Raw genomic sequence first — 22,937 nt, 5'->3', positions numbered from 1 at the left:
TCTCTCAAATAAGTAAATAAAGAAAGAAAATTTTTGAGTGAGAAAAGTGTTCATGAGTGTCCTATGAGTTAACGCATATAAAAAGTGGTTAGTATAAATTTATTAAAAATATCAAATATGAAACAATGATCTGCAATTTGAAAATGCTATCATTAAGTCTTCAGTACAGCAAATTTAATCATCACTAAACGAGCCATGCCCCATGTGCCAGGATCAGTTGGGATATTGGGGCAGCAGCAAGAGGAAGGTAGACATGATTTACCCAAGTCTCAGCATAGGAAAGAAGCTGACAGGACCATCAGGAATTACTAACAGTACACCAAGTGAGACCACAAACATAAGGAAATGAATAAGAAAAACAATAATGAAAGTAATAAAAGTCACTGTGAAAGATACAATGACATTGTGCTAAACACTCTACAGACACCATCACTGAATGCTGCCTTACACACACACACACAAACACACACACACAATGTAAGCAGAGACCACTATGCTTAGTGAAGAAAGCCAGTTCCAAAAAGACAAATATTTTTCTCTGATTTATATATACCTAATATACAGAGTACAAAATATGTAAGAATCTGAGGGATGGCATAAAAGGGTAATTCTCTGCCTGCCACACCAGCATCCCAATTAAATGTCAGTTCAAGTCTGGCTGCTACACTTTCAAGCCGGCTCCCTCTTAATGGCTTGGGAAAACATGCGAGGATGGCCCAGGGCCTTGCATTCCTGCACTCACGTAGGAAATGCTGAGGAAATTCCTAACTCCTGGCTTTGGACTGACCCAACTCTGCCCATGTGGCCATTTAGATAGTGCATCAGTGGATGGAAAATTTTTCTGCCTCTCCCCATGTTTCTCTGTAAGCTCTTTCAAGAAATAATAAACAAATATTTTTAAAATGTATACAAGTAAAATTGACATTCTGAGATTTACTGTTAATAAGTGTTGTCTATACTCTTGACAAACAGTAGTTTTCCTATTTAGTACTTGTTGAACTCCTTAGTGGAGAATTCAGCTTGTGATTACACAGTACATTCAATGTCACTCTAAGACTTTAAAGAATAAAAATGAAGCAGAAGGGAGGGTGAAGTAAAGAAGGGAGAAAAGGTAGCGTGGGAAGTATTATACTCTTAAAATTGTGTGTATGAAATATATTAAATTAGTTCCCTTTATATAAACTAAAAAGCAAGTACTAACCTTCCCCAAGCAACATAACTAATAGATGGCACAGCTGGTAATTTCCAGCAATTTTCTAATACAAAAAAGGCCAGTTTTTAATCCAAGGCTTTATCATTAGAATGTAAAATAAAGCTGAGGAGTAAGAGATATAGCACCTCCTCAGAACCCAGGGGAGGAGCAAAGGCACAACAGAAGCAGTGTGTGCATCCAGAGAAGCCCAAACAGAAGTGGGCCAACAGTCTTCTCCTCCTCTTTTTCCAAGTCCATCATCTCCCTCCTCAAGGTCCTAAAGCTGCTGCAAGTGCCTACTGCAGCAAGCCTGGGCAGTTCTTGGCCTAGTGACTGTAGATGGGATTTTGGTAAGAATAAAAGCTCCATGAGATTCAACGGAATTTACATATGTAACTTTTATGATCCAAATCTCTGTCTTATCACACTTTCTAGATTAAACAGACATTTCAGAAATACCCATTTAGATAAGATCTTCCAGAATGCTTCTGGTGCCACTAAAGTATCAGTTTTAGTAGTAGTCATAATAATTGACTCTTTAGACAGCCAAAACTTTCTAAATTAGGCACAGTTCTCTCCTTCTGCTATCAATATTCCCATGATTTGCTTCATTACAAGTGACAGGAATTTCCTAATAGGTTTTTCTTTATTTTCATGAACACCATGCATTTAGTCACAGTTCTAAGAGTACAAGTAAAATGGTGTTTAACCATAAAAAGTTAGGGCGTGGTTCAAAACAAAAAACTGTACCCTAGCATCATCAGTATGTTTGTCTTGCCCCGTGCTTATTACAGCCTTTTAGACATTAAATAGTATCAGTATTATTCAATTTAACTTAGAATAAAAAAGAATCCAGAAAGAAAACAAGGCTTTGTAAATAAGGTTGGTTATGAAAAAAAAAAAAAAAAAAAAACGGAGGGGCCAGTCAAATGATACATAAAGTTCTTTTTGATGTACTGTTAATTTGCAAGGAGAAAAAAAAACATGACAAATGGTATTATAGCACAATCCACATTAACAACCATGGATCTTTTTGTAAATAAACCTATTAAATATAATTTATTAAATTAGATATAACAATTAGCTTGACAAAAGAGTTCACTCTAAAAATTCCATGATGAATGTAGAAGAGATATCCTAAGACACCAAGACAGAAGTTATGAAATGATACCTCTGGAATCCAAAAGGCTTATTTGGCTAGAAGGGACAGCAGCACCCAATGAACACGCTTCTGAGACTAAAATGATTGTTACAGTAAAAAATATCTTTCCCCCTTAGGAAACACAATTTATCCCCCCCCCAGTTACTCCCTAATACTGAGCACACCAGGATACCCCTCACTTTCACACTGTAGGGATCAGCAACCAGAATGTTCTGTAACATCATGCATGGCTAAAAGTCACTCGTATCATTTGGGACCTACACCAAACAGGCTATTATCAAATTTGTTTTGTAGCATTCTCAACTATAATAAAAGCTATTCAGTAGTTTAGAGAGAAATGGTTGTACTTCCCTAAAATAGAAGAGCCCTTAATTTTCAGTACTTTATTCAGAAAAGCCACTTGTAGCCAAAAGTGACTATCAGTTTCCTAAGTATATTTTTTTCATAAGGCAGATTTTTCTCAAAAAAATATTTCCCAAATAATGTGTATTTTACTACACTGGGCTTCAAAAGCAGTAATCTACATATCACATAAATTTCATTTCATCTTTGACAGAAACTTTACAGATGGAAAACAATTTTTAAAAATCACTTTATTCAAATGAAATTATTGTGAGAGGGACAGCCACAAATTCTACTTAACAGCTTTAAAAAGTATTTTAAATTATTTCTTCTGGAGCTGGTGTAATAGCTGAATTGGCTAATTCTTCATTTACTAGCATCAGCATCCCATAGGGATGCAGGTTCATGTCCCACCTGATCCTCTTCTCATCCAGTTTCCTGCTTTTGGTCTGGGAAGGCAACAAAATATGGGCCAAAGCCTTAGGATCCTATACCCATGTGGGAAATCTAGAGGAAGTGCCTGGCTCCTAGTTTCATATCAACTCAGCTTAGGTCAATGCAGCCATTTGGGGAGTGAATGGAAGATCTTTCTCTTGTCTCTCCTTCTGTATGTAAAAATCTGCCCTTCCAATAAAAAAAAAAAAAAAAAAAACCTTCTTCTACACACAAAATATTTAGTTTCCTGAGACCAACCCGAAGATTTGGGGAAGATAAAAGACCTTTCCAAAGTTTTTAAATTTAGACAAAGCAGCTTAGTAACATTAAAATTTAATTTATGGCGATTTAGTCCTAAGTTGGTTACTAGCAAAACAAGTGAAATAAATATATGTTTTTCTAGATTTTTACACAAAATAAAAATGATCTTTTTGTAAAAAGGGGCTTATTTTTCAAATTTTATAAGCTTTAGGGATGTTAAAAATCAGAAAAGATGAAACCTGTGAATTGAGATAATTCTAAATCCTTAAATTAAGCCTATCCTAAAAGTGATGAAGACAGAACAGAAAAATTTAAAGGAAACTTCATATGTTTTAGTTCACTAATTTCAAACTTCAGTGTAACCAAAGTCAACATGAAAATTTAAATACACACAATATGTGTGCAGTTTTTGTACACTAAGTATTTAGTCTAATGTCAAAAATCACTAAAGTTCCTCAACATACATTTAAGAGAATGGTACCATTTTTTGTTTTTGTTTCTGTTTTAATTTTACTTTAAATTTTGAATTTTATTGTACATTCTGCATAGTCTGGGGTTCCCCTTCCCCCAATTTCCATGAGAACAGTACAATTTAGAACGAAATCATAAAAATTTAAATTATAAGCTCCATAACTCTAAAACTAAAAACTGCAAGGGTGAGGCGAACAACGGTACATCATGATGGACCACCCACTGTTATGAAGCTAGGGGTTTTCACTTTTCAATCTTATCATTTTTTCCAATCATATCAATGATTTAAAAAGCAACGGCAATACATAGATTAATAATAGTAAAATAAATTTTTCTGTGTGACCTCTAGAACTAATACAGCTTATTAAACCTTATACTATAGTTATCAGAATAAAAAAGAAAGTATCAAAACATATGACCACTTAGCCTACACCTTATTGTAATCTTTAAAAAAATTATTTAAGAATGGATGATACCTCAAAAACCAACCAAGGCAAGCTTCATGGAAAATATTTAACATAGCCAAACAGATTTTTCAAAGAAAAATATTTGCATTAAGGGACAGAATAAGAATTTCAATTGTCAAAAGGAAATGATTAGCTGTTTGTGAAATTACAGCTGACTAAAGCTGGATCATCCCAGTTTCTTACCTAAAATATGCAACAGTGCCATGAAATTCTATTAACCATAAGAAGCTTAGGACACACTCACATGGTAAAGGCATTTAAAAATGAAATAAAAGTTAATGATAATAGCCATGCATAAAACATTTGGTTAAAACAATAATGACAGCAGTTCTGAATATGGAGAGAAACAAGCAAATGTCCAACGAAAACTTCTTTTAGAAACCACTGATGTAAGCATGAGGCTAAGGAAAACAGTCACACTGAGCTGTGTATTTTTATTAATCAATTGATTTCTTTAAAATATGCAAGACACTCCAGCCTGCTGGATCAGACAGAAAATCAAACCTATGAAAATCAAAAGTAAAAGACATTGACATTTTAGAAAAAGCACATCTCCAGTACTGGACAAAGAAATTATACAGACAGCATCTCAGTTCCTCAAATCCTGCAAGTCAGCAAAAACTGAGTACTTGCCCCTTCTGATTTCTCCACTGTGTTAGCCAGCATCTCCTGCAGGGCCCGGACCGAGAGAGACTGTTCCAGCACAAAGGTACAGATGGAGAGGTCTGGAGGGACATTCTGCATGGGAAGAAGGACAGTCATGAGCAGCAGCACAGTGCACACAGACCTGGTTTGCTATAGCTGACTCCAATGTCTTTCACAGAGAAAGAATACTTGCCATCCCTCTACTAAGAGTTCCCAAATCATCAGGAAACACTGCCATGACTATTCACGTTTAACATGTTTCACACACACACATACACACACACACAAATACACACACACACACACACACACACAAGCTGCCATGTATCAAATGCTTACTTAGATGCAATGTACCAAGTACCTTCAGGAAACATCCTTGTTGTACCAGATAAGGATTACTACTGTCGTGGTGTAGACAGGAAAATACAGAAGTTAGATTGCTTATACCAACTCCCAGGAGTATGAAATTTTCAGAACAAGATCAAATTTAGGTCTTTCTGACTGTTAATTATACATTTTGAACCTACCAAGCATCATACTAAAAAAAAAATAAAGAACAGAAAACAAATACATACCTCAAATTAATCATGAGGTTGAGCAAATACAATTGAACTGGGACCTACGTACTTCTAAGAGTGTGGAAGCTTTTACTGGCCAAGGGCTATGTGAATATTTAAAATATCATGCGCTGGCCACAGAAAATTCCCAACGTAAAAATCAGTCTTTTTTAGGTTTACTGAGTTTCAAATGCCAATTGTGCTTGCGTTGGCAGACCCAGACCAAATAATTTCTCAAGCCTTTTTATGGCCCACCTATGGGCTGATGTTGGCCACTCCTGTTAGGTCATCATTCGCTGCTCCCAGAAGCGTTACCAGAAAGCTGGATCAGAAGTGTAGACTAATGAGAATTTCAACCAGGTAATACAACCAGGGATGCACAATTCCCAAACCATGGCTTAAGAAGTTGAGCCACATCACCAGCCCCATTAATGCTCTTTAATATGGAGACAAAATCAATTTCATCAGGATATGTGTACTTTGGCACAGGTAACAACCTTCAAGCTAACAGCACTAATTGTGCACTTTAAAAAATAATAAATTCAAACTGTTCTCCCTAAATAACCTTTGCAGGGAAAATTCCCCCAAGTACAATCACAAAGCAGCCTCTGGATTCCTGGCACTAGAGAGGCTATGGAAAATCAATTAGGTATCCCGCTGAGGTATCTATCAAACCATTTGGCTTTCACTTAATCACCTAACTCACTTAGAAACCCACTGAAACATGTCATTACCTTAACTGAACTAAAACCAGTAGTTCATACAACACAAGCCACATTAAACCATCCCTCTGGTTATCACTGTGTAAAATCCACATTAACATCCTTATGTCTTTGCTCATTTTAAAAGATTTATTTTATTTTTATTGGAAAGTCAGATATACACAGAGGAGGAGAGACAGAGAGGAAGATCTTCCATCTGGTGGTTAACTCCTCAAGTGGCCACAATGGCCGGAGCTACACTGATCCAAAGCCAGGAGCTCAGAGCCTCTTTCTGGCCTCCCATTTGGGTGTAGGGTCCCTAGGCTTTGGGACATCCCTGGCTGCTTTCTCCTTGAAGAGAAGTCAGACAGCATGGAAAAACTGAAAACCTCCTTTCATTTTCTCTTCTTCCCAGAAGTATCCATTCTTGGATTTTGGGTGTGCATCTTGTCAGGTCTTTTTGCTATGTTCATACAGAAACATATAGAACTCTGCACAATTTACAATCTTTAAGTTACTAATATATCATGGATTTCACCATCTATGAGCAAACATGTATCTTCCTTATGCAGAATAGATGCAACCATGTTGTTACTTAACTGTTAGATTGAGTCAAGTGTTCAGCTACACACACATCCATTTAGTTTACTACCAACAACCACTACCAACCTAAGATAATGAGTTAGACAAGGAAAGTGCTCAATGTTCGAAGACCTGACTTCAAACTATGGATTCACCTGTTTTGATAAATTAAGCAAACTAATAAAGATATAGATAGTGCTCTAAAGGCATAGGTTTCTTAACTTTTTGTTTTCTTCTGATATTCCTTGGTTTCTATGATGAAAGGTTAACAACTTTACAACATTGTCTTTCAACTTTGCTCAAAAGTATTGCAACACATATTTTGAGAATTAATAATGTATTACATTTTGATAGTTTGGCATCACATGGAATAGGGCCCAGCACCAAACAGTAATCAGAAGTCAAGTCTGACAGGTCTGATCTTATCCACTTAGGAAGTGGAAAAATACCCATGTAACAGAATTATTCTGAAATTCAAGCAAGAAAATCAATGCATCATAAACTAGAAAATTCTTGTACAGTGAATGAAAATTGTCTCAGATTGAAAGCTTAGGTTCAAAGAAAAATAAATTAAGAGAAAGTCTACTCTCACACCAAGAAATGTGAAGACAGTACAGCTGAAGACTCAGCAGATTGTCTGAATTTGAGGCAGGTTTGTTTCTGCTCAGCCTCCCATCCGTTAAGCGACCTTTGGCAAAGCAGTGTTAACTACTGAGGGTCAACTTCTCTCCAGAGTATAGGGACATCAAACTAAAGTCTTCTCCAAAAGATGAAGTTGCTTGTTGTTAATCTACCAACTGGTGACATAAACCAGGCAAAATTTCACCTACCAGATGGTAATAATATCATTTCAAAATGTTTACAAATTCTCGAATGACAACAAAACGATGGCACTGTATCTTGTTGACTTATGTGAAATATTGTGAAAAGGAGATATTAACCAAGATGTTGAGGAAAATCTTAGTTTCTTTTTTCCCTTCATATTTTTTCAAAACTCTAATCATAAAATTTTTACCATATTCCCAGACTAAATATGTGATGCCTAGAGCTTCACACCTTTACACGGATATTCATAGTTCTGGGTAGTTTTTCTTGCCCTGTTGTGTTTCCTTCATCACACTTTGTTGACTTTAACAAGAAATATCTTTTCTAACTTTCTTGGACTAGCTTTATGAAAGACAAGCTAACCATATATTCCAAGCAGATGAAGATTATGTCTGGGTTTCCCCAGGCCTAAATGCTTTGAATTTTCAGAAAAACTCAAGCCACTGCACTTGGCATTCTTATCACTATTAGGGTCCAGGTGGGAGAATATATATTAGCAGGTTTAAATGCATGGTAATTAGCAATACATCACCACCTCAATGACCCACAGCTGTGCCAATTTAGCAACTAACAATGAAATTCTTCTGTGACTTAACAGATACACATATGGTTTTTTCTGTGTTCAGTTTGCTCTCCAGAATCCATGTTTTGTATACCAGTCCTCAAACATAATATTAGGTGGATATGACATTCTATTTAATAGTTCAAATATTTCAAATTCTAATATTCAAATGTTCAAATTTAAAGCTAACAGTATACTAGTTTGATGCTCCACGCCATGCCTTTCTCACTTAGATTCGCCAAAGAGCTCAGGGCACATTTGTTCACACACATTTTGAGTAGGAGGCATAACTGATGAGCATACAGTTACATGGTATCTTGAAAATAATACAATCAAAGAAATCTGGGGAATATACTTTTGCTGTGAATTGAACTTTGTGACAAAATACAGGTAGCTTAAAAGCCACATACGCAAACTAACAGTTCAACTGACGTAGCCTTCTCCCTTGGAATTAAGTAAAGCTAACCTTTTAGGGCAGACCAATTTCCACTCCATTTTTCAAGATAGTAAAGATCAACGTCAATAGCTACAAAAAGGTCTTCATATTAACTCTCCAGATGGTAGGTAGATGCCTGCTTATGTAGGTGGCATTTAAAATATAATTTCTAGTTTTCTATAAGTTTGTATGTATGATCTTCCAGGAAATGGACTCCATGTCACAACAATCCACTTAAATGTTTGTAGCTTCACAAGTAAATTAAAAGTTTGGTGTTATTTGAGTAAACAAGAAAACACTCCAAATAGCATGTATAAAATGAAATTTATAAGTTTGTTTCACTACAAAAAAAGTTTGGAATCTATATGTAGTTATTTTTTTCTTAATATATATGTTTCATGAACTTTCTGGAGACTTACTTATAATGATAAATGGACAAATAAACCAAACAAAATAATTAATGTAAATATTTGGTCTACTGTAGTCATAAAAGAGCAGTTTAAAACTTCACAGAAAATGTATTTTATTAAAAACCCATTCATGGATTTAAAATATTTTTGCACCAAAACAAACACATTTTAATCTCATTTTTCTTTTTTAACTAACTCCCTCAAATCATTTCTGGAAATGTCATTTAAAAAAATATTACTTTTATTTGGAAGGCATATTTATAGAAAAAAAAAAGAGTAGACAGAGAGAGAGAGAGAGAGATTTTTCAACCACTGTTTTACTCCCCCAACGGCCGCAATGGTCAGAGCTGAGCCAAGCATCTCTGAGTCTCCCACATGGGTGCAGAGCCCAAGGAATTGGTTCATCCTCCACTGCTTTCCCAGGCCATAGCAGGGAGCTGTACGGAAAGTAAAACAGCAAGTATGAAAACTGGCTCTCATATGAGATGCCAGCACTAGCAGGTGAATGATTAGCCTGTTTAGTCACAATGCCAGCCCCTAATTCCATTTTTCACAAGCATTCTGATAAACCTTTGTGTGTATATGTATGCATGCATTCGCAATATGTAGTAATAAGCACTGTTATCCCAAGATACAATAAGACAAAAACGTGTGTCCCAAATATCTGCTGAGTATGAGAATCAATGAGATTATCAGTTTTGCTCTCAAAAGATCCCTGTGATTGCAGATCTGAATGAAGTCAGTAGTGTCTCCACTGAAAATTCTGATGATCAAGAGTGTTGCCTCCAGAATTTTGTGAAATGGAAGTTTAGGTGTAATCCACTCACAGGCTCATAGTCTGAAAGGGAGATCTGGGTTTTAAAACAGAGTCACCGTCATCAGATAAACCTAATTATTTGTAGATAAACTTTGTCATGAGAGGTCATGAGAGCCACAGTCCTTGTTTCTTACTCTGCTTAAGGAAGCGAGAGTAACTCACATAAACATAGGCTGAGGATAACCAACAAATTGTGACCTGTCTGGAGTTTCACTTAAAGTTGAGAAAGGAAAAGAATTGGGGTTTCCAGAGGAAATCATTTGGTCAGTAATACGATTTCTTCCATTTTAGTTAACTATAGAGCACAGGTTTGTTCAGGTGTAACCATACAAGTACCAACCATGTCACTCTTTGCAGGTGTCTTGTTTTGTGAAAATGTGCTAGATTAATTTCATCTAAATTAATTTTAAAAAGCAGAAGATAAATCAATTAATAAGTATCAGTCTGAACAAATCAAGGTAGAATCTATTCAGGAAAATCACTTAGAAACTAAGGAACTAGAAACTTCAAGTGGAGTCAGACTGAGACTTTTAATACCTTGAACTTCCTGCTAGCAATTACACTAACAATGATATTCCATGCAGTTTCAAGAATATAGAGAAAAATGACAGAAACAATAATGTGAATAACAGCTATGTCACTTTTATGTGCCCTCTTTGTGCTAATTGCTAATTCTTATCGCAACCTTACAAGCTAAATATTATTAAGCTACTTTACAAATATGAGTTTAAAAAAATGTAACGCCATGCCCAAGCCAGAAAGTACTAAGAGGCACACCTGCTTGGCCCAAAGATAACACCACAATGCCATGTTCAAGGTCCTCTTAGTTTGGCTCTCAGCTATTTTCTTTCTGTCTTCCTCATTATTTGTGCTAGAGCTTATGATTGACAAATAAACCTAAATGTGACAATGAGCCTGCTGGGAAAGAATAAGCACCCATACTCACACAAATATACACACACTGAAAGTCACAAAAATGTCAAGCTATATGATGTTGCTTTCCCAGGCCACAAGCCAGGAGCTGGAAGGGAAGTGGAGCAGCTGGAATAAGAATCAGTGCCCAAATGGGCTCCCAGAGCAAGCAAGTGAAGGACTTTCAGCCACTAAGCTACTGCGCCAGGTGCAGTGAGTAGTTTTAAAAATCAAACATGGACCCGGTGCAATAGCCTAGTGGTTAAAGTCCTCGCCTTGCACACGCCAGGATCTCATGTGGGCGCCAGTTCTAATCCTGGCGGCCCCTCTTCCCATCCAGCTCCCTGCCTGTGGCCTGAGAAAGCAGTCGAGGACAGCCCAACGCCTTGGGACCCTGTGCCAGCGTGGGAGACCCAGAGGAGATCCTGGCTTCCAGTTTCGGATCATTTCAGATCGGGGCAGTACTGGCCGTTGCGCTCACTTGGAGAGTGAATCATCAGGCAGAAGATCTTTCTCTCTGTCTGTCCTCCTCTCTGTATATCTGCTTTTCCAATAAAAACAAATCTTTAAAAAAATCAAATGTAATCAAGTCTAGGAGAACCTAAACCATGGCAAAAGTGACAGTCATACAGGAGAGGGAAAACTGAATTTGAGAACTAACTGCACCACTAGAAACTGGAGATGAACAGTTTTACACCTGAACTCCCATACAAACAATGCTGCCATTCGCCAGGGTAAGGAACACAGGAAAGGAAACAGATCTAAGGAGACAGATGGTAAAACATTTCATCAAGGGCACCCTAAGTTTGGACATTGGTTGAACTTCATAGGATATGCCAGGTGAGCCATACAGATGCACATATGTCCATGAGGGAAAGATCTGAACATCCACACCCTGAGATAATTAAAATGACCACTACTAGTTAAAGTATTACTACATGTCTGTTTTTAGTCTACAGTTAGAAACTGATTGACACTTCATCAAAAAAAAAAATCTCTGAAATAGATGCTGTTTTGAGTGAAAGAGGAGGAAACGATCACAAGGACAAACTTGATAGAAAAGACAGCCTCACACTGACCTTGGGGAAACTGGACATTAAGAAACCAGTGAAGACAGTGGGATTGAGGGGGAGAGTATTTACAAGAAAAGGAGAAAGCAAGAAGCAGCAAGCAATGAGGAAAGTAATCCTAACAGGAGAACTTGACCCCAGGTTTTCAAAGCTATTGGTTTATCAGGGAAATCAAATGGTAGAACCTCTGGAGGTGATATTACCAGGGATATTCATGTCAAAACCTTTAGTTAAAGAAGTGGAGAAGAATTTATTTCAAAACTCCTATAAAAGACGAGATTTATTGTATCATGACAGATGGAGAAAGCAGCTATTACAGGTGAATGTTAAAAAGGAAATGTAAGGCAAGAAATGTTGTGAAGCATCAACAATCTACTCACATTTGTATTTCAAATGAATCATCGATGCCCTAAAACTCAGCTGTAATACACATATGTGAAACAAAGGAAAAATACAATTTTGAACCTGTTATTTTTATTTTACTAGTGAACATTCTTAATCCTCACATCTGAACCTAATTTTTGTAAAGTCTATTTATTTTCATCTACTTGATAAAGATAGATTCCACTGACTGATTCACTCCCCAAATGCTCACAACAGCATGCCAAGGGCTACGTCAAGCCCAAACCAGGAGCCAAGAACTCCACCAAACCCTCCCACATGGTGGAAGGAGCTCAGGCACTTGAGCCATCATCCGCTGCTTTCCAAGATGTATTAACAGAGAACTGAGCCAGAAACAGAGTAGACAGAACTTGAACAAGCCCACCAATACAAAATATGGGTGTCCCAAGCAACAACTTAACCAGCCATACCATAATACCTACCCCCTGAATGTCTCCCATAACTTCCTGGATAACTTCTCTCTAATCCCTGTCTTTACATATCCAGTTCATTCCCCTTATGATTACCAAATTAAAAGCACAGTATCACCCCAGATTTATCACAGACTTGTGGGAAAAAAAAAACACTGTCTACAAACCTAAGTATTATCTCTACCCGGTACCTGTATTTTGGTTTCAATCTAATTTGCCCACCTATAACTATATGTACTGATTTTAAGAAAAATTTTATTTCACTTTATACATTTTCTTTTGCAACCTTTCTCCTTTTTCCAGTTTGCACACATCCCTGAACTCAAAGTTCAAATGCTACCTCATCCATGAAAACATTCTGATGATTCCAATCACATTACATCACATATATTTAATCGTCATCTACCTTTCACAATACTTTAAACCCAGGTAAACTTTGTCACCTTCCACAGCACCCTACTCATTTTGTGTTTGCCGAATATCCTTCATGGATTCCTTTACTTCATGGTCAAAGTTCTTTAAACAAACATAATTTTTGTGATACGACACATTCACCTTCACAAAATGACCATTGAGAAAATATTTACAAAAATTCCCTATGAAATATTTTAAATTACTTAACACTGCTAACTTTAAAGATGTCAGAATTACTTAAAAATACTAACTTTTTAACATGTTATTTAAACATGTTAAAATAACAATATCTATAGTATTTTGAGAATGCTCTAAAATTTTTTTATTTAAACTGATATTGAAAAAACAGTGTGTTCATGAAATAAACCTTAAAGAAAATCAGACTTTTGGAGGGACTAACCTTAGGACATGTCTGTGCCACTGCTTGCAAAGCCAGAATCCCTTGGCAGAATACCAGCTTAAGTCCTGGGGGCTCTATTTCCCAACCAACCCCTTACAAATGAGCCTGAGGCAATAGTGGAGGATGGCTAAAAAACTAGGGCCCATATCACTAACATGGGAAATCAGGATGGAGTTCCAAACTTCTAGTTTAAGTTTACATGAACCTGGCTGTTGTGGCCCTCTAGGGGAGTGAACCAGCAATGGAAGATTCATTAACTAACCACTCTGTTTTTCAAATAAATACTTTTAAATTTATTTTTCTTGAAAACTCAGATTTACAAAGAGAAAGAGAGAAAGATCTTCTATCCGATGATTCACTCCCCAAGTGCCCACAATGGCTGGAGCTGAGCCAATCCAAATCCAGGAGGCTAGAGCTTTCTCTGGGTCTCCCACACAAGTGCAGGGTCCCAAGGCTTTGGGCCATCCTCTACTGCTTTCTCAGGCCATAAGCATGGAGCTGGATGGGAAGTGAAGCAGCAGAACCTGAACCACTGTCTATATGGAATCCCAGCACATGCAAGGTACGGATTTAGCCACTGGGCCACTGTACCAGGCCCTAAATATTTTTTTTTTTTTGTAAAAACAAACAAAAGGAGAGTTGATCATTTAGTACAGCAGAGAACACACTACCAGGGGCAATCAATTATGAATATGCTTCTAATTCCAACTTCCTGTTCATGTATATTCTGGAAGGAAGGAAGTGGTGGCCCAAGTACTTGGATCCTTGCCATCTACATGGGAGATTCAAATTAAGTTCTTGGTTCCTGAGTTCAGTCTGGCCCAACCCTAGCTTTTCGTTGAATGGTCAATAGATGAAAGACTCTCTCCTCTCTGCTTTCTTTTTCCCATCCTCTTTTCCCTCTTTCTTCTCCTCACTCTACCTTACCCTTATTTGCTTTTCTAGTAAATAAAGGCAAGCTTTTTTTTTTTTTTTTTTTTAATTTTAGTAACTATTACTGTGGTACAGTGGGTTAAACCATTGACTGTGGCACCAGCATCCCATATGGGCACTGGTTGGAATCCAGGCTGCTCCCCTTCCAATCCAGCTCCCTGCTAATACACCAAGAAAACAGTGGAGTACAGTTCAAGTGTTTGAGCCCCTGAACCAATGTGAAAGAACCAGAAGAAGCTCATGACACCTGACTCCTGGTTCCTGGCTTCAGCCCTGTCTAACTTATGGAAACCTCTAACACACACACTCTCTCTCCAACCCGCCCCTTTCGTGCTCTCTCTGTTCCCTTTCCCACTTCTTCCACCTCTCTCCATCTCTCCCTGTCTCTCCTAACTACGCCTTTCAAATAAATAATCTTTTTTAAAAGTTTTAAAGATAAATTTTTCTTGTGCAGTTTTATTTCAGGATATTCCACTGTAGAATCACATCTACACAGGAGCTTGGAGTTAAAGTCTGGTTAGAAATTAAACTCAGGAATATAAGAAAAGAATCCATTCACATGTGGCTAGCTAATCTGAAAGATCCAATATGTCTGAAAAGGACCCAAATTCTTTCGCGGTTAAATTACATTCTTGCAAGCACTTTATTCACAAAATACTATAATAGCTTTCATCATAATGACAAGATTTAATTAGAGAATCCCCTATAAAATAACCATCTTTATTTTCTCCAAGCCAGTCCCAGTTTATAGTAATGTCATCCACATTATACTACAGGTTATACTGAACCCCTGTTTGGCTGAAGAATGAACAGTCTAGTGAGTTTCTAATGTTTGTTGAAATGTGTCTTTATGAGACACACCTTATCTGCTGGAAAAACCAACTGCAGCCCCTTTCACCAGAGTACAAAGACAAGTGAAGTGTTAGCAACAGTAGAAATCAGGGACTTCCCAAGACTCTTCATCTTTACTTTGTTTTTCACACAATCATGTATTTTATTGTTCAAACGGGATGCTTAGATACTGAAAGGAGTACCTAAGCTGGTTTTAATAGCTATTTTTTAATTTAATTTAATTTTTTATTTTTTCTGATAATCTTGACATAATTAGGGTAAAAAGGTTCAGGCGCTACTGGAAGATGGGCAAGACAAATAGCATGCCCCACATCCGGGACCTGGGGTGGGTGGGAGACTGGGTGGGGCTTCTCCCTTAAAATCCCCTTTTACATCAGATATATTAAGGAAACAATATGGAACTAATTGTCTTGTTTTTAATAGCTATTAAGAAACAACATAGGACAAAAAGTACAAAGAGGGTCTATCCTAAAAAACCAAGATAAATTCATGAATACTTAATAAGAAATCAATTACTAGAATTTACAAAAGGATGAGGTACACTGAAAAAAAAAAAACTAAAGAAATTTTTTTTAAATCCTTCTTGTTTTATCATGAGGCATATCTCTTTGTAAAGACTCCCAAGTTGGAAAGACCAATCCCTAGCCACTGATGGCTAACCTACTTTGACCTTAACAAGCTCTTTCGTGGTAACATTCACTCTTTCTTTCCACATACACTGTTCAAAGTACATGTGATTCTTAAGCAATAGCAACCATCCATTCAGAAAAGCATTTTTGTTTCTGTTTTTCTGAAGTAAATGGTTCCCTCATATTTTCCAATCTTTCACTCAGACTTGCTGGTTTTCTTTATGCCTTTTACAAGGATAACTCTAGTTTCTACTAACATTTGATCCAGAAACATACCCAACTTAGCAGGAAGGACCTGGTTAACACTCAGACTACTGTACTAGCACTAGGATGTGGGAATGGCTTTGTGTTGGAGACAGAGCAACCAGAAGGCCTACTTAGCAAGAACACATCACTCATTCAATGCATGCACTGCGTTGCCCTTGACAGCATAGGTACATCATTTTTGTTTACTTTAATGTTCTGTAAGAATGAAATCAATGCATTTTTTCAGGTTATAATTTGCCTACAATACTAACTTGAACAATTCATACTAAATGTAAACATATTCAATAAAACCAAAAATGTCTTTGCCACAGCATATTCAAATCCAGATTAGTAACTTGAGCACTTGAAAGGCTAATGTCCTATTCTGCCTCTGTAATTTTAGACCTTTAAATACACACATTTTTAAAAAGATTTATTATTTTATTGGAAAGGCAGATTTATAGAGAGGAGGAGAAACAGAGATAAAGATCTTCCGTCTGTTGATTCATCCCCAAGTGGCCTCCATAGCTGGAGCTGAGCTAATTCAAAGTCAGGAAGTCAAGAACTTCTTCCAGGTCTCCCACAGAGGTACAGGGTCCCAGGCTTTGGGCTGTCCTCGACTGCTTTCCCAGGCCACAAGCAGGGTGCTGGATGGGAAACTGAGCAGCCAGGACACAGCCCAGTGCCCATATGGGATACCAGTGCATCCAAGGTGAGGATTAACCACTTGGCTATTGCACAGGGCCCTAAACAGACAAATTTTAACGAATATAAAACCTCATCATCTTCTTCAATAAAGCTTTATTTTCAAGGCTGACTAATCAAGATGCATGAAAGTATTTTTGCCTTTGAAAACACACAATGAAACATAAAACATGTATCACTTTTTATTCTTTCAGCCAGGATCAGGGAAACATAAAATATGTTTGTTGAGTAGTCATCTTTCTAAATTTAATTTTCCTACTAAGTTATTCATACAGTATTTCAAAAGAACTTGTTAAATTTTTATTTAACTAGAATATTGTTATCTGGGCTTGACATCCATAGAAACTGACAATTAGAAGGTAAATAGCTAAAGAATGAATGAATAAACATATATATGTCTATATATATAAACTATATAAACTATGTAAAGAAGAAAAAGGAAAAATTAACAGGGATTTGAAGTCAAGTGAGGTCTGTGATAAAATGATATATGCAAATGTCATTAAAAATGTTATAGGCTCTCCAACCTAAATATTTAAATGGTGGCACATAATATATTAGGTTAATTGTAGTAATGTCTGACAAGAGCGTTTTTCTGTGTCAGAAATAGGAGTAAAGACTGTCAACAAATCTTATTCACTACACATCCAGTATTATAATGCTGCTATAACAAATCACCATGAATCCAGTGACTTAAAATTTATTGCCTATTAGTTCCAGATATCTACAGTCTGACTGCAGTTTCATTGGACTGAAGTTAAGATCAGAGCAACGTTGATTCTTTTTGGAAGTTCTCAGGAGACAATCTGTTTGTCTTTTTGCTGCTTGCAGATTGGCTTGTGGCCCACTCCTCCTTCATGAAATCCCATCATTTATCTCTACTTCAGCCATCATATGACACCTATTCTGTAGTCAAACCTCTCCCTATCATCTTACAAGACTACCTGCAGTGACATTTCTAGTATACTCAGAAAATTCAGGAAAATGCCATCATCTCTAAATCCTTAATTTATTATTATCTCCCAAATCCCTTTAGTCACATACTGCAACATTCACAGATTCTTGGGATTAGAACATAGTATCTTTAGGACTGACCCAATCAACACATATTCCATAAGCAAATATCTCAAATGCACATTTGCAAAAAATGAACAACCAATTATTATAACCACAGGTTGGTGCTTCAATACCTGCAAACTCATATTATAAAACATTAAAACTAAGATTACAGTATTTTCTATAAATTGTGCTTTCTTATATTCTTAAAAGGACAAATGACATTTTGCTTGCATTGTTAATGCAATCCAAGTTATGTATCATTTTTTCTGAGAGGCAGAGAAAAAAGGACAGAGACAATGACAGACCGAGCTCCCATCTGCTGGTTCACACTACAAATGCCCTTAAAAGTGGACTGGACAAGGTCAAGGACAGAAGTCAGTAACCCAATCCAGATCTACCTCATGGGTGGCAGACATACAACTAGTTATCTCAGGCCCTCCCACACAGGAGGCTAGAAGCAGGAGCCAGAGGGGGGACCTGAACTCATTCACTTAAACGGAGGGCATGCACACGCACCCTAATCAATGGCCTAACCACTATATCAAAGTCCTCCTTACATGACTGCTAAACCTAGGAACCATGACATGGAACACAGATTTTAAAGGTTTATTATGGGGACTAGCATTTGGTCTGGTGGCTAAAACACCAGGTTAGGTCACCGACATTGCACACTGTAGTGCCTGGATTGATTGAATCCCAAGTTTTGGCTTCTGGCTACAGCTTCCTATGAATCCAGATTCTGAGAGACAAGCAATACTAGGGTCTTTGACACCCATGTGTGAAACCTGGCTTGAGTTCCTTGCTCCTAATTTCAGCCTCCCAGTCATTGTGGAGTCTGAGTAGTGAGCCAATTGATAGCAGTTTACATTCTGCCTCCCTCTGCTTCCCTCTGCCTCATGTGTATACATATAAAGTTTAATTCTCAAATATTTTACAACCTCTATGACCTCACTTCCACATGAGTTTATAGCTCAAGACACAAGGATCCCTAGGATAAGATATATAATCAAAATAATGTAAATTCATATACAACTTCCTAATAGATTTGGATGTTTTGGGCCATTTTTAAAACAGATGTAATTACTATCTTATAAGGGACCTACAATACAGAAAAAAGTTAAATATGATTCATTTAACTATTAACATTTTCTTACAGACAAATTGAAAGCATTTAGCTATAAATTTGTAATTCACAGGGCTAATCATCTTTCCACTGATTAGACTATATATTTGTATTATGATAAGTCATTTTATTAGAATAGAAAGAGCAGAAATGACGTAGCAAAACTCAGAAGGTCCAATAAAGCTTGATTCCACCATGGAAGGGACTAACGCTTATTCAATTATTTAATTGCCAAGGCCCCAATTTCCTCAAGAAGATACCAGCAGAAGTGGTAAAAATAATTCTAAAATTTCTATCAGTTCATTTTAGTCCCTCTTTGACATATCTCTTTCTGCAGTGTGTAATACCATAAATACAATTTAAATTATGCAAACCAGCATGACTTTTTCATGCTGGTTTTATGGAGAGCTGTTTATTACACAAAAGAATTATTTAAATTACTGAAATGTCAGTCATATCACATGTAACCAAGAGAATAACAATGAGTGTTTTTCTTCATTCTCATTAATTTGGAAAGCAATTCATTTAAATGTCCTGAAAATTTTAGGATGTATAAAATGCAAACTTGCTACTACAAAATGTTTAAACAATAGAACAGTTCATAGAATTTTTATACACAATTATTTTAAAACAGAGCCATACTATTGCCTTTAATTAGTAAGTCACTGAACAATCGGAGGCTTTATTTAAAAAATTGTGTAATGTAATGATGTTCAATAGTCATAAATTAACTTAAGACATGTTAAAATTTGGGGATTAAATACAAGACTTCATTGGATTGATCTTTAGCATAGTAAACATAATCACAAATGACTAAAAGTAATAAAATTGATTTTATCAGATACCATGTAACTACTCATTAACCTAGTCTTAGAAAATATTTTAACTTTCTCAATTCACTTTGTGAATCATTTATTTACTTGTTCACATACTTGTTCTGCTTACTAGTACAGCAGAGTAGAGTAAAGACAATTTTCTTCACTTATTGCTAACATTTTCTTTAGGTGATAGGTCAACATTTATATTTTTAGTCCCAACATCTTTTTAGCCCTTCTTTAGAAAGATATTATCAAAAACCTGTATATGAAAAAATACACATTTCAAATAAAATGAATCCATGAACCATGTTTAGAAAAACACATTATGAACAATAACCAAGTTTTCTGTGTTTCCCCAAACCTATCCTTGCTTTCCTTACGAATTATACTACATATTTAAGTATAGCTTCAACATACTTCATTTATATTTTTGGTATTTCATTTTGATATAACTGGAAACACAAAAGATACATTCTTCTGTAATTTTTCACGGTAGAGTTTTGTGTTTTTGAGACTCATCTAGGCTGAGGTACACTTCTGTAGTTAAATCCATTTGACTGCTAAAGATGTATCCAAGGTAAGTCTATAAATCAATTCCTTTTCTCAGTTTATACCCATTTTTAATTATTTTTCTTTCTAACAATACTTCACCAAATATCCTTACATGTTTTCCTGTACACATGTGCAAAAATTTAGTTAGATTGCATACTTAAGAGTGAAAATCTACAGTGTATGTTTACCTTCAAGATTTCTAAATAATTATACCATTTTTTCTATGCCAGGTGGATTAAAATTCCTATTACATGATGTTCTCATCAAAAATGACAATATCAATTTATAAGATGACACTTCATCCTGCTCATATTTTTGTTTCTCCATTTTAGAATCTGATGGATAATTAATTCTCCAACTAATAATGGTTTTTATATTACAGTGGATCATACGTCATACCACATGCATCTCATGCTTTCTCTGTGGTTTTCATTTTCATATTGATTGACAGAAAAACTTCATGTTTTGAAAATTTCTAGGTATTAAAATTTATATTTTGAAATGTACCACAAAAAATTATAAACCTGAGTCTCTTTTTTAAATTATTATTAATTACATTGCATTATGTGACACAGTTTCATAGGCTCTGGGATTCCCCCAACACCTCCCCCCATGGTGGATTCCTCCACCTTGTTGCAGTATTACAGTTCAAATCCAGTCAAGATTCTTTCATTGCAAGCATATACCAAGCATAGAGTCCAGCATCTTATTGTCCAGATAAATTCAACAGTTTCTTGGGGAGACCATCTCTTGTCTAAAAGCAGAGCTGGCAGAATATCATCCCAATCAATTAAAAGCTCCAACACAACATCAACAACGATTTACAACATTATGGAATTAATTGACATGGTACTGAGTAACCAATGTTAAAAAAATGCAAGTTCTTAACCACATCCTGTGACTACTTGATTGACATTTCAGTTTTAAAAACTGAGTCTCTTTTGACAGTATGCTAAAGGCTTCAGTCTCATAATTACATTTACAAAAAATACATGGATCTTTAATAGATAAAAATATTCTCCTTTTGGTTATATCTATATGTAAATAAATAAATCTTTTCATTTAAAAAATTTGATATGAAGCTCTACACATCAAGAAATGCAAAATGGTGTAAAATAATAACTTAAGTGAGCATAAGGCTGCACGACAACATCTGTAAGTTTGTCTTGAAATTAGCAGCACAAGTGTATATTCTGGGCACTGAGATATGCACAGGGATTCAGAATCATCCATGGTTTGCCTCTTTCTTAAAACAGTTCATTTGTGAATCACTTTATGTACATTCAATGTACTTTACAACATATGAGGTAACAAAATTATTATTGGCCTTCCAGAGGTAAAAACAAACATGAAGATGAAGGGACTTGCCCAAAATGGGATGGACTTGGATGCAACTCCATGTTTCCTGAAATCTCCTCCAGTTTGTCCTCCTTAGAAATGAATGCCTTCCAAGGAAAGCAATGAATACTATCAAGCAAGAGAAGATGACATTTTTAAAAGGACTGACCTATGCATGTAGTCAACTTGTGCCTACTGCTTATAATCATAAGGCCCAGATATAATTCCTTTGCACACTGGGTCATTAGATGGGAATATGGAGTCACAATAAGGTTATTTGGATCTCTTTCACATAATACTGTTAAGACTGCATCTTAACTTACACAAATTTCTCACCCTTCAGAGAAGACTTACACAAAAGGGTAAAATTTTAGCAGCTGTGTTGGTTCAAATTACTGAATTATCTGATAATTATGAATATTTAGTTGGATTTGGCCTCTTGAGTTGGCATGCTCAAGCAATATAATAAACATATAAGTACACACAAATGCTTTTGAATTATCACTGAGGCATATGTTAAAACTGTAGAAAACCCCTAGGCTCAATGGGGTTGCAAAGAAAACTAACCTGTAAGATTTGTATATTCATATATATATTTAATTTTGTAATTTATAAAGTTTTCAGGTAACATAAGCATAATTTTTCAAATAAATTACTAATAATTATATCCTTTAGAACTTTAATACAGATGTGAGGAAGATCATTCCAGTTTCTGAATTTTGCATTAGATAAAACATCATTTGTTAAAAATGCAATGTCTTATATAAAAAATAATTCCATAAAGATTAAGATTATAAAAAAGTACTGAGAGGACTAGAAGAAAACGCTAGTGGATATTTTTATAGTTATGGAATGAGAATGATCTTTCTAAAATGCAGAAATTTAAAAATCTATAGTTTTTACTAAATATATATTTGCATTTTTAAGTGTATTTTTAATTGATAAATTTATGTAGATGGAGAAGGGGTTGTGAATGTGCATGTAAATGATAGTTACATGTCAAAAAGATGAATATTCTAACAGAAACATGAATAAATAATATACACAGTAATTCACATTAAGCGTAAGAAATGGCCAGCCTCACCATTAAGCAATGAAATAGGATTGTTCCAAATGTTTGTTTTTCAGATTTGCAACATTCTTCTGATAAGACTCCGTGTAGAAAAATAGATGGAAAAATAGATGCACAGCAATACAGCTCAAAACACT

The 22,937-nt window shown here is 35.9% G+C and overlaps 1 protein-coding gene across 1 annotated transcript in view; it reads right to left on the bottom strand.

Moving 5' to 3' along the window:
- Positions 1-22,937, bottom strand: part of RYR2 (ryanodine receptor 2) — a 663,784-nt gene that overhangs the window by 410,215 nt on the left and 230,632 nt on the right. The window contains exon 3 of the mRNA XM_058669392.1: positions 4,960-5,068. Coding sequence (XP_058525375.1) covers positions 4,960-5,068 — 109 coding nt within the window. The remainder of the gene's footprint in view (positions 1-4,959; positions 5,069-22,937) is intronic.

This window comes from Ochotona princeps, chromosome 10 (genome assembly GCF_030435755.1).
Source record: "Ochotona princeps isolate mOchPri1 chromosome 10, mOchPri1.hap1, whole genome shotgun sequence".
Taxonomy (NCBI): Eukaryota; Metazoa; Chordata; class Mammalia; order Lagomorpha; family Ochotonidae; genus Ochotona; species Ochotona princeps.
Note: the sequence above shows the minus strand (reverse complement) of the source record. Positions and strands in the feature narration are given on the sequence as shown.